This window comes from Nymphalis io, chromosome 5, assembly GCF_905147045.1.
Source record: "Nymphalis io chromosome 5, ilAglIoxx1.1, whole genome shotgun sequence".
NCBI lineage: Eukaryota > Metazoa > Arthropoda > Insecta > Lepidoptera > Nymphalidae > Nymphalis > Nymphalis io.
In genome coordinates, this window is record NC_065892.1 from 12156589 (window position 1) to 12171577 (window position 14989).

Sequence of the window (14989 nt, forward strand, 5' to 3'; positions counted from 1 at the left end):
TCTATCAACGACCAGTATTTTAACGTTCCAAAATAAAAATAGATCGTTAAACGAGTGCACAAAATATTTTATTAGTAGTTAAAAATTAAAGAAATCGAAATAATTCCTTGAGCATTTTCTAAAAAATCAGCCAAAGATTTTATAAGCCGTAGATATTAAGACTCAAATAAGCTAACTGCCTGTTGTTAAGGACTTTTTATATAATTTATTTCATAGTGAGAAAACGAAGATATTGTGATTAGTGTAGTGTCAACCGGTGTGCCGTATAATCGTAACGTAAGTGCTATTTAGTATAAAAAGGACATAACGAATCCACTTCAAAGAGTACAAATTATCAAGTTCCAGTTCAGTTCCGAGTGTTCAGTACAACGTATATAGACTTAGTAGAGCTTATTTTTTCTAACGATAGGAGTGTATAAGTGTGACGCGATGAGGTTGCGTCGAGTTAACACGCCATGAGCGAAACGCTCAGAAGTGAGGCGGGCGCGGATAGCGCGCACTTACCGCCCTTCTCAACCTTCGGCGATATGTCGGAGAACGAGCAAAGGATACTCACCGCCGACACCCGGCTTCTCGACCCGGGTTGGGAATACTACGAGAGGACTGGCGACACAGTCTCCGTGATCGCAAGCCAGCCACAATACCGCCCCTGGGAATCCATGCCTATAAGCGTGAACTCTAAGGACGCAATACTACGGGCGGGTTTTGCATCTCCTCTCGAATACCAATCGGTCACCCTTCAGCCAATAGCTAATAAGCTACCGTCCTTCCAAAGCCAATTTCAAACATTTCCAGAAACATCAGTGATACCAGAAACGGGGCTCCCCAGTGTGACGCCAGTGCCAGTCACAACAAGCCCGACCCCAAGCGCGAGCCCTAGTCATTTAACCCAGCTCACGCAACTTACTACTCCGTCATCACCTGCTCATTTAACCACGTTAGCACAGGTGACACCCCTATCCACAACTTTGACGACATTGTCACCAGTAAATGCCACAACATTCCATACTTTAACAGCCGTGAATGCACGGAGCTATCCCATTGTTCCAGCACCATTACAAGCACGCGAATTGGGACCTGCCGGTCAAGCTTATATTGACGATCGGCATATACAACTATATCAGCCAAATATTGCGACAATAAATGCGTTTCCCACACAAAACGGCATTTTACATCAAAATGGAACGCTTCTACACCAAAATGGCAGTTTAATTCAGAATATCCAAAGTCCTACTGTTGTACATGTTCTGAAAAATGAACCATTCGACGTTAAAGCGCTTCAAGATAAGTACACACCTAATGGATTACATCACAGTAATTTTCAAAATCCGATGTTATTGGACAATGGGTACGATAAAAAAACAAATGGCTTTGTAAGCGGCTCATCGCCAACACGATCTGATTTTCGAAAGAAAGAGCGGCGGAAAATGAGAGCAAACAGCTCAGAATCTGATGGATCAAACATGGAGGTAGGGTCAGAAAGTAGTGGACAAGTCGCTGCAGTGTCTTCTACCGCTGGCTTTAAGTCTCCAATGCACGGAGCCCCCCCTATGAACACTGGACCAATGGAACTCGATGACATATCCAGTGAAAAACAGGTGAGTGTCATAGTATTTATATTTTTTTTTTTAATCATAACATTTACACATGGTAAAACTATAATCTTTTCAAATATTCTTGGTTTAGTTTTATAAAATTAAAACTTTTATACCATATTAAAATTACCTATATTTGTAATAATAGGGCAAGTTTAAACGCACACCATAAAATCAGACAAGACAACAAATCTCTCTTTCCGCGAATTGGCGAATTGCGTAAACAAGACGCCTGGGAATTGCGAAAAGCGAATATTCGACGAAAGATATGAGAATTCTCCGAATTTCATCCGACTACACGGCGGCGTCGAAGAAACATATTCGAGAGACTTTGAAAAAGAGAAACTTTTCCAGTAATTCCACCTTTTATTATTCGTGGAGCACTTTTTATTCTCAGTCCCGAGTTTCGGAATGGCCGAAGTCTCTGTCTTCGCGGCTATAAATTTAATAGTTAGCCGATTCGCTTGCTCCTCCAATAAATTAACTTCCTCTCTCGTTTAAAACACAAATTAAAGCCTGGCGATTTACGCGTGTCCTGTTCAGAAAATTTTATGAGTTTTATTCAAATTTAAGATATACAATTAGGTAATAAATAAATTGCAATAGTAAAAATATATGTTTTTAATCAACATTACTACTAATAATATAATATTATTTGTTATATAGAATATATAACAAATAAATACTAATACGCAAAAACAGTTCATGTTTTTTGTAACGATACGTGACGGCGTATTGTGTGGTTAGAATTATTCTAAGACTGGATAATTACCATTCGTATAGTTATTGCAGTGGCACACAAATCATAATAAAAAATAAACTAACCATCTAAGTTCAAGAAAAGGTCTAGACTAAGGCGACATTCCGCAACAAATGTCAGCATTTCCTACTCTAATAGCGAACACCTTTGGTCGCACGCAGCTGCTATTCGCAACTATACTAGATTACGCTATACATCTTACTGGTCCTTCGACTTTTATCTTTTTAAGCTTTTTTCTGTTAACGTAAATTTACAAATTTTTTGTTCAACTGAAACTGTAACAACAAATTTTGTTCACGAGAGTAAGAATAATTATATTTTTTTATTAAATTCCTTAAAGTAAAACTGATAACTTAATTATTAAAACAAGTTACTATTTTTTAACAGTTCATGGAACGTGTTTCCTACATGTAAATGTTTAAAACCATTAATGCTTGTACATAGTAAAATTATTTGATGATCGAATTCAAAAACTACGCACATTCTGATAATTACAAATGACTGAATTAACTTATTTTTTTGTTAAAGTAGTGTTTAAAAAATTTAATAATCGTATTCGTAAAATATACCAAATTATATTTCTTTTAACACCAATTTACATATCTCAAATTAAATTCAAATAATTGTTCTGTGTTGTAGGTATAAAGATTTTTATCAAATAACTCATTTGTGTCACGCGAATATTGACCATAATAATATATTATAATATTTAAGTAATTGTAAAACCATTAGGTTTTGGTTATTAATAAAATATCATGTCGGGCGATATTATTCCACGAATATATTTAAACGCTTATTATGGAAATATACATTCAACTTCTTATAAATAGCAAAATAGTAATATAATAAATATATATTAATTTTTTATGTTTACGCAAAAATAAAATAAATTTTGATTTTAACCACCAGAACAAACACATTTAGTTTTTTTTTAATATTATTAAAAATAGCCAGAGGGTTACATAATTTACAAACTAAAAAGTTATTCAATACTGCATATATATGTTCTTATACACGTAACATTAGGAATTTTAATTTGTCAACACATTAAGCTATCAACAAAAACATTTAATACAAAAAGCAAAAATAAATGTAATTGAATAATATATTACGTTCAAAAATAAGCAATATAATATCCACTTATGACGTAAGGTCCCCAATAAGTCGTATATATTACGTTTATATTATCATATTATATCGATTGTCTGATAAATAGACAACACATATGACTAATAACTCTCTTTTCTGCCAAATATTGCGATAGAGTAGTCTTTATACTTTGGAAATAAAAACTATATTCGAGTAACAAATAATATGGTGTAATTCATTAGACAAGTGACTCAGGCCGGGAAAATCCAAAGTAAAGTTTCCTAGAAACAAACGAAACGGGGAAAGCTAAGAACGACGTAATAAGTTTAATTTATTTATTACTGGCGTATATTACCAATATTATATCTGAGATACGCTTCTATGTAATCGAAAGGCATCTTATTAGGTAATGAACAAGTTAAAAATTAGCTGTTCTGTGCCTGCTGGTTATTATATTTTTTCTAATTAAGAACAAATATTCTATGTTCCTTGCGATAACAATAATTTTCTCCGGTAAATTTTATTAAAGTCCCTTCGGCTACCATACATAAAATCACGTAATAATAACATTAGTAAGAACGTTATATGCGATATTTTCATTACAGTTTTATTTAAATAATAACAATAAGTTAAATTAATTTAAATTACACATTATAAATGATTTTTGTAATAATTTTTTGTTTGAAATACATTTTATATTAAACTTAATTTAATTCTTATATTGTCCGTTAAGTTTATACATTAATATAATATTTTTATATGTTAATTTTCTCATATACGGTCAAATGTTAATAAATTATGGTTTTGTTGAGTTCAGAAATGCACATGGTAGCCAACTAGGTGTTAAACATATTTAATTACACAGTCTATGTCTGATAAAAGGACATCTGTCAAACCGGAAAGCCATTAGAAAAAAATGTCAATGTACGAATAGCTTGCATTTTGAAGATTATAATGAACTCAAACACGCATATTTTTAAGGTTATATTTAATATCAATAGCATTACTAACCGTATATAAATTTAAAACATCTTTAAAAATAATATTTTGAGCAATTTAAAAAAAGTATTCTACGCTGCTTACACTGGGAATATGTGTTTAGTTGTTTTAAGTTTTAAAAAAACATATATACGAAACATTAAATAAATAGTTATTATTATTGTTAATGTAAAACAAAACGTCAGCTGTTTGTCGGAAACAATCGAAAGATACCGATCTCGATAGTATTACACGAATAAAATGGCGGAGTTCGCATCACAGCTGTTATATTTATGGTTATAAGTTAATTCCGTCTTGTAATATTGTAAATACATGATAATCGTTCAATATCAGATACCTATGTTATCTGTTCTCAAAGCACTGACTACGGTTATATGGTTATTTTTATGTTTTATTTTATTAAATTGTTAAAATACATTAGATCTCTCCAGTATCTGTCTTAATATAATAACACAGAAATAAAATATTTACAATTCGTGAATAGTTTAATAATATTTGAATGTTTTATTTAGATTGTTGAGATATTTACACGCTTTCGTTAAGCTACGAATATATACATATATTTTTCTAAATATATGTGACACTTAAAAATAATACATTATAATTGAATGTAAATGTTTACAAAGATCGATACCAAAGTTCGTTCGTTCGATCGATATCAAAAATCGTTACGATTGAACGCAGGCGCATGACCCAGACCGTCAGACGAATCATTAACGAGTTCAGTGTGCGCCGAAATTGTTGTCTGAAATATAATTGCAATGTTTTTGTTAATATTGGGTCAAACACGCAATAATAATTTGGAGTAACTGTTCTGTCTGATTTTATGCCTTATAAATATAGGCTTTCATAATACGTTTCTTAGTATACTTCCAATATAATAATTTAGGCTATTGGTTTAACTCTTAATAATTTTATCAATAGCCGAAAAAATTAACACACTTATTTAGTTAACTAATTGGGTCACATAATCCATCATATAAGACCTCTTTTATGAAAACTAATCATGGACTTTTATTTCAAACAATTGTTTTTTCATAAAACTGAGGTGTGATGTTTTCAGATTTTGTTTTTATTTCATCTTTTCAAAATACTTTATTTTTAATCATAAATTTATCTCAACATAGACATACAAATTGACTTAATTCTAGTACTTTCCATCACAGACTAAGAAAAAGAGGAAGCGTTGCGGCGAGTGTATCGGCTGTCAACGTAAGGACAACTGTGGAGACTGCGCACCATGTCGCAACGACAAGTCGCATCAGATATGTAAGCAGAGGAGGTGTGAGAAGTTGACGGAGAAGAAGGTAAGCATTAAACAATACGTAAAAATATTCAGTTAGTACACGATACAGTGATACTACTTTCTTTGGAAACAAACGTTTAAATTCAAAACGATATAATGTATTTAATGTCGCACTTAAATATTTCCTTTTATAACTGTAAAATAGCACGATTATTTTGTATTAAATATAATAAAAAAAAAATAAGATATTTGTTTTATAAATTATTTTTATATATTTTATTGCAGTAATCAATTACTTAACTATTATATTCACTATCTTGTAAATTACTTATAATTGTTATAATACAATCGAAACTTGTTTATTTAAAATGCCAAAAGTATAGATATTTACAAAAAAATCAATGACTGAAAAAAAATTAGAATCGATTTGGGAATGACGCAAATACTTTGTATGACTTATTTACGAGGCGCCATTTGCATTAATTTATTCGTCTGCATAGATTATCGCCATCTTGTTTTGAATTGTCGGTTTCGCGGGCTTTGTAAAATGGCGGAAGCAATGTGTCTTTAATTTAAACTCTGAATATAACTTAGTTTATAATCGGTATACTTATATATATTATACTTTAAATATTGATCTTAACTATATCATTTGTCACTAATTTAATAGAAAATTTATTATATAATAATTCTAATTTTCTTTATATTTCTATCTAGACTATCGAGGAGAATATTTTATAAATCGAAATTCAAAACAAAGACCGACGATTACCATAAAACTGTAATAAAAACAACTGCAAAGTTAATAACCCATGAAAAATCGTAGGCAATCTCTTTTCGCGTTATTTTTTTCTGAAATTGATACAGTGATAATAACAGAGTAAATTTTATGCTACACATTACATTTTCTTTTTTAAATATAGATTTTAAGATACAACCTTATATAACTTTAAATAAGGATCTCCTAAACATTTCGAATGGCACTTTATTGAGAAAATAATATAATTTGTATGAAATCAAATACAAATCCTTTGCCATATTTAAATTATCATACTTTTTCTTATAACATCTTACAAAATATTTTTCCGAAGAAATTGATTGTTGAATAAACCGTGATATTGTATCGTTTTAGTGACGAAAGTGGTTCGTGAATAAGATTGATGATATATTATTACGTCTCGATTTTTATTTTGACGATCACTACTCTAGTACAGACTATATAATGTTATCCATGGCATTTTTTAAGATAATAAAATACCTCAATGTTTACAGAAACAATAAAATCCAAATAATTATACAATAATTATGTGTATATTATTATATAATTATGATTAGACAAATGCAATAATAAGTCACAATATTAGTTATATTGTGACTTATTATTGCATTTGTCTGTCTATACGTGCGTACAATGATTCTGTATAATAAGGCTATATTAAAACTCTTATTAACTTATTTAAATGAAATACAAAATTTTAATATAAAATTTATATACTTATAAATGGAATAAATAATTATGAACTCCCAATGTCATCATTCTGATAATTCCAATGAGACGGCGAGGCACCAGTCAATGTACATGCTTTACGTGCTCTCCACGTGCCTTGGAACGGGCTGTTGATTTCCCAAGCCCGCACTTCTACTTAAAATGATTCGTCAGAACCGCCCAATAGGTTTCTAATGGCCTCAGGTTCCGAATTCTTATAAACTAGTTCATTTTACTGACAAGCTTAACAGTGCACACATGTATATTCCTGAAAACTGAATCGCAAGCTTTATATAATAATCATTTACGTAACACAATATTTACAACAATTAATTAAGCAAAAAAATATATTAAATCAATATCTTTTCTTTATACCTCTTTTGAACAAGAAACTATTTTAATAAAAAAATCTCAAAGCTAATATAATAATTATTATGGACCAAATTCCGGGGATGAAGTTTCGGTGAAAACTTGAGAGAAGAAACCTACTTGACTTAATTTACGATTATAAGTTAAGGGCTGCAAAGTAAGTTAAACTTAGCAAATTAGTTTTATAACAACCGCCGTAAAGCTTAGCCAGGGAGGAAAGGGAGACATTCCCTTGTTCTCTATTGAATCACCTTTATTTAAAGCCTACTTTTAAAGTCATTATGGTAGAGTGCTTGACATTTTTACTAGTGTTCTCATTAGAATTAAAGAATTACGTATTATTTAATTCTAATGAGATCTAATTTTTTTTTCTTCTTGAAATTCTGTCAGCTGGCGAATGTTTTGTTGGATTTGCAACTTAAAAAGTAGAAGCGTATATTTGTTGCGGCAACCGATGGAAGTTGGCTTTTAATTCTAGATTTAAATAAACCATTGTATTCTTTTATATATGCATTTGCGTAACATACTAAGCTGATATTTTTAATATCAGCTTAGCAAAACAGCAATACTTGATATTGTTGTGTTCCGGTTTGAAGGGTGAGTGAGCCAGTGTAATTACAGGCACAAGGGACATAAAATCTTAGTTCCCAAGGTTGGTGGCGCATTGGATATGTAAGCGATGGTTGACATTTCTTACAATGCCAATGTCTAAGAGCGTTGGTGACCACTTACCATCAGGTGGCCCATATGCTCGTCCGCCTTCCTTTTCTATAAAAAAAAAAAAAAAATATTTAGGATTCTAACGTATAAAGCTATAATTATGTCATACATAAATACACAATTTTTTATGTATTATAGTATCTGTTTTATTTGATGCTTTTACGTTTATATTTATGGTACATAAATAAAATCTAAGATCTATCTAAGACCATGTTAAGCCATCGCCGGCTCTTAAATCAAATTTATTAAAATATGGTAGTGACATTACAGAAACGTTGAAATAAATCTTATTTATACAACTCGTGACGTCCGTTACCGTTTTTTTAAGCAAACTCAGTAAAACCTTATGGTATTATTTATATTATGGTTCATATGTCGCCCACATTATCTGTGCGCACGAGTCGCGCGCAATGTGCTCGACAGCTGCGCGCGCGCTCCAATCAAATTCGTCTGCAAATGGAAACACCTCTAGGATCTTTATCATAGGCTGGTCCTACCCATTGTCGGCCAAAGGTGCTTCTTGTTGGTGTTTTTATATAAGGCAGCTGGTTACATTTGATTGTATTCGATTTAAATATAAAATTGCTTTTTTATCAATAAGATTGTCATTAAAAATCTTAAGTATAACAATCTTAATACATAAACGTTTTACGTAAAGTTAAACAACAAGGACCTTTTCTGTATTTAAAACTTTTTAATATTATTAATAAATAATTTCAGTTCATATGCTATTTACACATATTTAAATAATTGTTGGTGTAATATAATAGTAATTCGTTTTTTCATCGATATATTTCAGATATTATTTCTTAGTTTGAAAGCATATAAAGCGATTTGATTCTAACTATCCTTCAATAGATAAATATGAGTTAAGTTCGATGAAAGTCAAAACGGACTACGATTCACAACTACAAATTGACACGCACAAATTTGGACATAGAGGCGTAATTCTTAGCGACAGTACAATACTTAATTAATATGTAGTTCGTTTTGAATAACATAAATCAATAATAAAAACATTTACACTAAAATGTAACAATGATAACATTCCATTTTAAAGCTTTTCCCCACGAAACTTCACAAACAATACAGCAATAAACATTACTGAGAAACTTTGTTATAAATCCATCGCTTTTATCGCGGATTTTAATAGCTTTTTTTTGTTTTGCGGATTATTTCATACATTTAATTTAATCGACGATTTTTTTTTATGTTTCCACCGAATTAATGGGACAGAATATCGTCGCGACATCTTGAAATTAAAACAAATTTATTGCTTACTAAATGTATTTTTTTCATGGTATATTTGAATTGCTTTACGTTAATAAGATAATGTCTAGTTATTTGATATTTATGGCCCTAATATAGCTAGAACAATAGTAATATACTCATGTTTTACGACTCTTTCGGCTGGTATAATCAAAAACTACTAAACATAGCCATTATAATTTATATTCTTAATATTGTTTTATTGTAATAGTAACATTCTGGACTTTAACATTATTATTTCTTTATAATATCGCTTTGAATATTTTAAATTAGAGAGATAATCATACAAACGACTAATAGAGAAATTTCATCGAACGATCAACAAAGACATTTATATAGAATATTGGTGAAACACTAGGAATAATAAAATTATGCGTCAAACGTTACATTATCGTCCTTTTTCATAATTTATCGGCTATAATAAATCTTTTTCATGAAAAATTCTCGAACGTTATACCATTAAGTATCTTGTTCATTACTAAATAATATAACTGGGATATTATTTACTGTACATATGTGTACGTGTACTAAAAATTAGACTTATTTATTTTTGAACTTACTAGTTTTTTGATTAAATAACGCTATATTTTTTAAAAACATTTTAATAATCAAGTTACAGTTAAACAAATCAACAATTACTTTTTTAATTAAAAAAAGAAATTAATATACATGTGACAGCGCAAGCAATTGCAACACTACGATTTTCCCTTCAACTCGTATATCGGTAGCACAGATAACAATATAATCGTCAAAAAAAAAACGCAATGTCGTCGAATCACATAAAAATCGATTATTAAACAGGGGTCTTGCCACGTGGGTGGACCCACGATATAACGGTTGTAGGTTACTTCATTTTTTTTTTGGCACGCGCCAAGGGCCGGTGATTCATGGGCCGGCAGATGGTAGAGTTTTTATGCTATCAGCTGATGTAACGGGCAGATCGACGCGTTAATGATGCATCTTGCTTCGTGCATTGACGGATGGACTTGTAATCGATGTTACGTAATGAACTTTTTTTTAATTTTTACATTCATATTTTTAGTTTGCGATAATGTATTGTTCCGTTTATTTTTAAGATGTAGAAGTAATTTAGAGAGTACTTATTTACTTTTATCGATTCTTTAATTAAATAAATCGTGAATTAAAAATATTCAGTCTTAGATAAAGTTATAATAACTTCGGAACCGTAAAAACATCGTTAAAACATGTAGTACACATTAACTATGTGAAAATTGTTTACTAGGAATAATCTTACTCTACTTGTATTTAAATAAAAGCAAGATGGCGACTTTATAAACTTGAACTAAATAGAAAGTGCCATTGTCACACAATAAAAAAATAATAGCCAAAGAAAAGTTGCACTCTTTCAAGCTGCCATGAACGAGTATAGTTACCGATGGGGATACAAACTGGACTAGTCTTTTCAAACCGGTTCCCCATATTTATGAATATTAAATATGATACTCCGTAGCATTATATAACAATCCCGAGAAATTTGAAAGAATACAATTCTTTATCAATATTAAAATTGCAAAAGCTGCACAAAACTCTCGTACGAAGCAACAAATCAATACTTTTTCCTAGCGAAGACTACCCCAATGCACGCAACTAATTCATATAGCCTAGACATAAATAACTCTATCTATACGACCTCTTTTCTACAACCAAACAGGTACGCACACAGGCAAATATCTCGACCAATAGCGTTCCAGCTTCATAATATAGTTGCACTGAATGTACAAGTGTGCGTAAGTGCGTGAGGGGTGCGTTGATGCACCCCTACTACGCATTCAACACTATACAAATGCCGCGTTTTTATTTATCATATTACAATTTTAAATCTTATTTTGTAATATAATTTTATTAATATTACCGAGCGCCGAGCATATATATATATATATTATCTACGTTATAATTAAGTATTTTAATAAAAAATATTGACCTTCTGAATTTTTATATATGTAGAACATGTACTTTTATCTAAAGGTGGCATATTTAATCTTATAATGTCGTTATAGTTTGTTTTTAATATTTTTTTTTATTTTTGAATGTTACGTATGGATGAACACGACTTCTTACCATTAAGTAAAGCGCTAAGAGTAAGCGGTGCGTTCAGACGCAATGCGGTGGTAAAATCGCGCGTGGCCACGCATACGCAGTTCCGCGCCCCGGGCTCTAACTATTCTAATGCCTGCCTCAAGTGCTTTTAACACATATTTAAAAAAAAAAAATTTTTCCCTTTTAAAGCAGGCGTGCTTGATTACTGCGTTTGAACGTTTACGATCTATGTTATGTTGACGATAAAGTTAAAAGTAATCCCCCTAGCTATTTATTATAGTAATATATAATAGTAACTGCACATAATACCGAACATTTAAACGTTGTCAACTTAACCAAGATGAAAAGAATAAATAATTTAATTTCTAATATATTAATTCTTAGATAAAGTGAAAATAAAACATTATTATGATTTTGCATGTAAAACTTTAAACTTTATATAATATGCACATTCTAAACATCACTTGGATCATGTTATCTGTAACTAATCTCCCCTTAAAACGTAGTTTAGACGTGTTCTCTAAAATTTCAAATAAAAACTTATCAAATCGGAACATCATATCGATACATTTAAATTGATAGAAATTATCGTGTTTATTGAAATCGAAATTAATGGCATTTTCAATATAACGAGAACAATCAATATAGAACGTGTTCACTACTGTCGTTAAAATTATTATAGCATTTCTACGTCACCGTGTTTCGCACTTTAAAACCTTATTAATATTTTATACCAATTATTCATTAATATAAACAAACAAATAATTATAATAGATTATAATTCAACAGTATTCACATATTAATTATTGTTAAACAAGGATAAATCCATATAATATCTATATATACATATATATTTAGCACTAATTTAACATAAAGCAAGTATATAACAAGCCGCTTAATTCTCTCCTTAAAGAAAGGTATACTCCAGAACCTTTCTCCAGAATTCGTGGGACTCTACGATACGTATAATATATAATATTATTATATCTCTAGATCAATAAGGAGATTAAAAACGTATTGATCTTTTAAAATAAAATTATTTTAGTTATGTATGCGGTTTTATATATATAAGTCGAGATGGCGTGAAGCTTCACCGATGATCGTGGGTTCAAACCCAGGCGAGCACCACTGAATTTTCATGTGCTTAATTTGTAATTATAATTCATCTCGTGCTTGACGGTGAAGGAAGACATCGTGAGAAAATCTGCATGTGGCTTATTTCACTGAAATTCTGCCACATGGGTATTCCACCAACTCGCATTGGAGCAGCGTGGTGGAATAAGCTCCAAACCTTCTCCTCAAAAAGGGAGAGGAGGCCTTAGCCCAGCAGTAGTACATTTACAGGATGTTACTTACTTACTCTTTTTTATATATAAACCATTGTTATACTATAACTAAGAATATGAATTTGCAATGAGTCAATATTTTGGTTTGAGCAACTATCCGTGAACATAAATATATAAATTATGAAAAAATTTAGAGAAAGATACAGACAGCTATTAATTGCACGGTATTAAATGATGAAGCAGAATCGCCTAAAAGCAATTTTTTATGGCGATATAGGCATAGCTCTACGCAAACTCTAGTTCATCCAGCTCATTAGATTTCCCCACTGACACGCGTCGGGGGCATGCAGCGTGAACGCCTCACCCTACGATATCTAATTCTGTCCTTAGAATACCTACAACCTGTGGTGATCGTTTCTGTGTATTCTCACGTTTATTTTAATATTAATTATTTACAATATAATAACTATTTTATTCATATGGCAACATTTTTAAAAAATACTGAGGCTATATTTCAGCTCAAGACATTTGGCAGATAAGATATGAAATCATTTAAATATATCATAAGTAATATGCAATATAATATTAAACATAACCAAATAGTTTCACAAAAGTTCTAATGGAATTAATATATAATATTAATAGTACTAAACAAGGAAACTTCTTTTGATATAAATAAACGTTTCAAAAATATTAAAATTTTAACTTATTCCGTAAAAGGAACTTCAAAAAAGAAATCGTAAAATTAAATTTGTCATCGTCCGTTCTTAGATGAAATTTATACAAAAAAAAACGATAGCTATAAAAAACATATGAATACATTTATCGATCATTATCTCTGAGGATTTTTATATGAAATTATTCATATACCTAAGAGGACAAAAAACTGGGAACTAATATCATTGAAAGGTGAGTTCTGCTGCTCGACAAGTGGTACGGTAAGACATAAACACATTTCCCTTCAGGAAGTTAGTTGAGTATTTCTTTTCAGTGCTTATATACGGTTATATACTAGTCGCCCCGCCCCATAGGGCGCTTGGAACGCCTAACCCACATCTGCTGACCTACGCCTCGATTTGTGTCATATGCGTTGATACAATACTGGATCAGCTTTGTTTATGAATTGATATAGATAACAATGGTAGAAATTTAACGAATACTAATTTGATTTATACATTCAGTGTACTATCAAATCTATGAATAACTAATAACAGGCGAAGTCATTAATAGTTCACTTTATTGACACGTAATAAAAAAGCGGTAAAGCTATTTTTAGAAGTAATAAAATATTAAATTTGTTTTTGTTTTAAGATTGAAGATAGCATGAGTATTTCTTACTTTCGGAAGGATACTAAAGCTCAACGCATAAGAACTGATGTTTAAAAACCGATGTTACATTATTTATAATAAATATCTATTTTATTTAAGTAATTTTAATATAATGCTAAAAATATTCATATATTTTATTTACTTCATTCGTAATACATGTTTTAACAGAAGTTGAGCTGGATAAATTTAACAGCCTCTATTTCCAATACGTCCGTGTGCGGTTGCTTATATTGATAAGGCAGTAAGAAGTCTAAACGATATTGCCTTAGGCGATCCAGGTAATGAGAGCAAAGGGGTTAAAGATAGTTTATTTACTATGTATAACTAAGCAATGCTTATATGCTGCCTGGAAGGCGTAGAGGGGGAACGCATAACCTAGTGAACGCACTGCCTACTTTACAAGAGCACATAGCAGAGGGGCGAACGGGGAAAAGCAAAATTACATACAATTCTTACGTGAACAGCCTTTCATGTTTCAGCTCGTACACGCATTTCAAAGAATATACTATTTCCTCTTAAATTAAAAATCTCTACCGATGCTTGTTTACAAACACACATTTAAATAATAACTAGGATACAATTAATTGGTTTTAAGATTTTATATTTCTTCTATAGAATATTAAAAATTAAATATAAACATCTTTAACTTCAATCGTCAATATTGCTTTTGTTGATAGAATATTATTTTCTTTTGCTACATAATTTCCTTTGAATGAAAGTGTTCAAACACATTTCTAGTAGCTATAATTTTTCCCGTTTATTTACGTACACGAGTGACTCATT

General features: G+C 30.8%; 1 protein-coding gene across 1 annotated transcript in view; it reads left to right on the forward strand.

Moving 5' to 3' along the window:
- The first annotated feature begins 1448 nt into the window (after positions 1-1448).
- The window catches only part of LOC126768610 (DNA N6-methyl adenine demethylase), a 91453-nt gene continuing 77912 nt past the window's right edge, over positions 1449-14989 (forward strand). The window contains exons 1-2 of the mRNA XM_050486797.1: positions 1449-1598; positions 5610-5750. Of these exons, the coding sequence (XP_050342754.1) occupies positions 1464-1598; positions 5610-5750 (276 nt within the window). The 5' untranslated portion in view covers positions 1449-1463. The remainder of the gene's footprint in view (positions 1599-5609; positions 5751-14989) is intronic.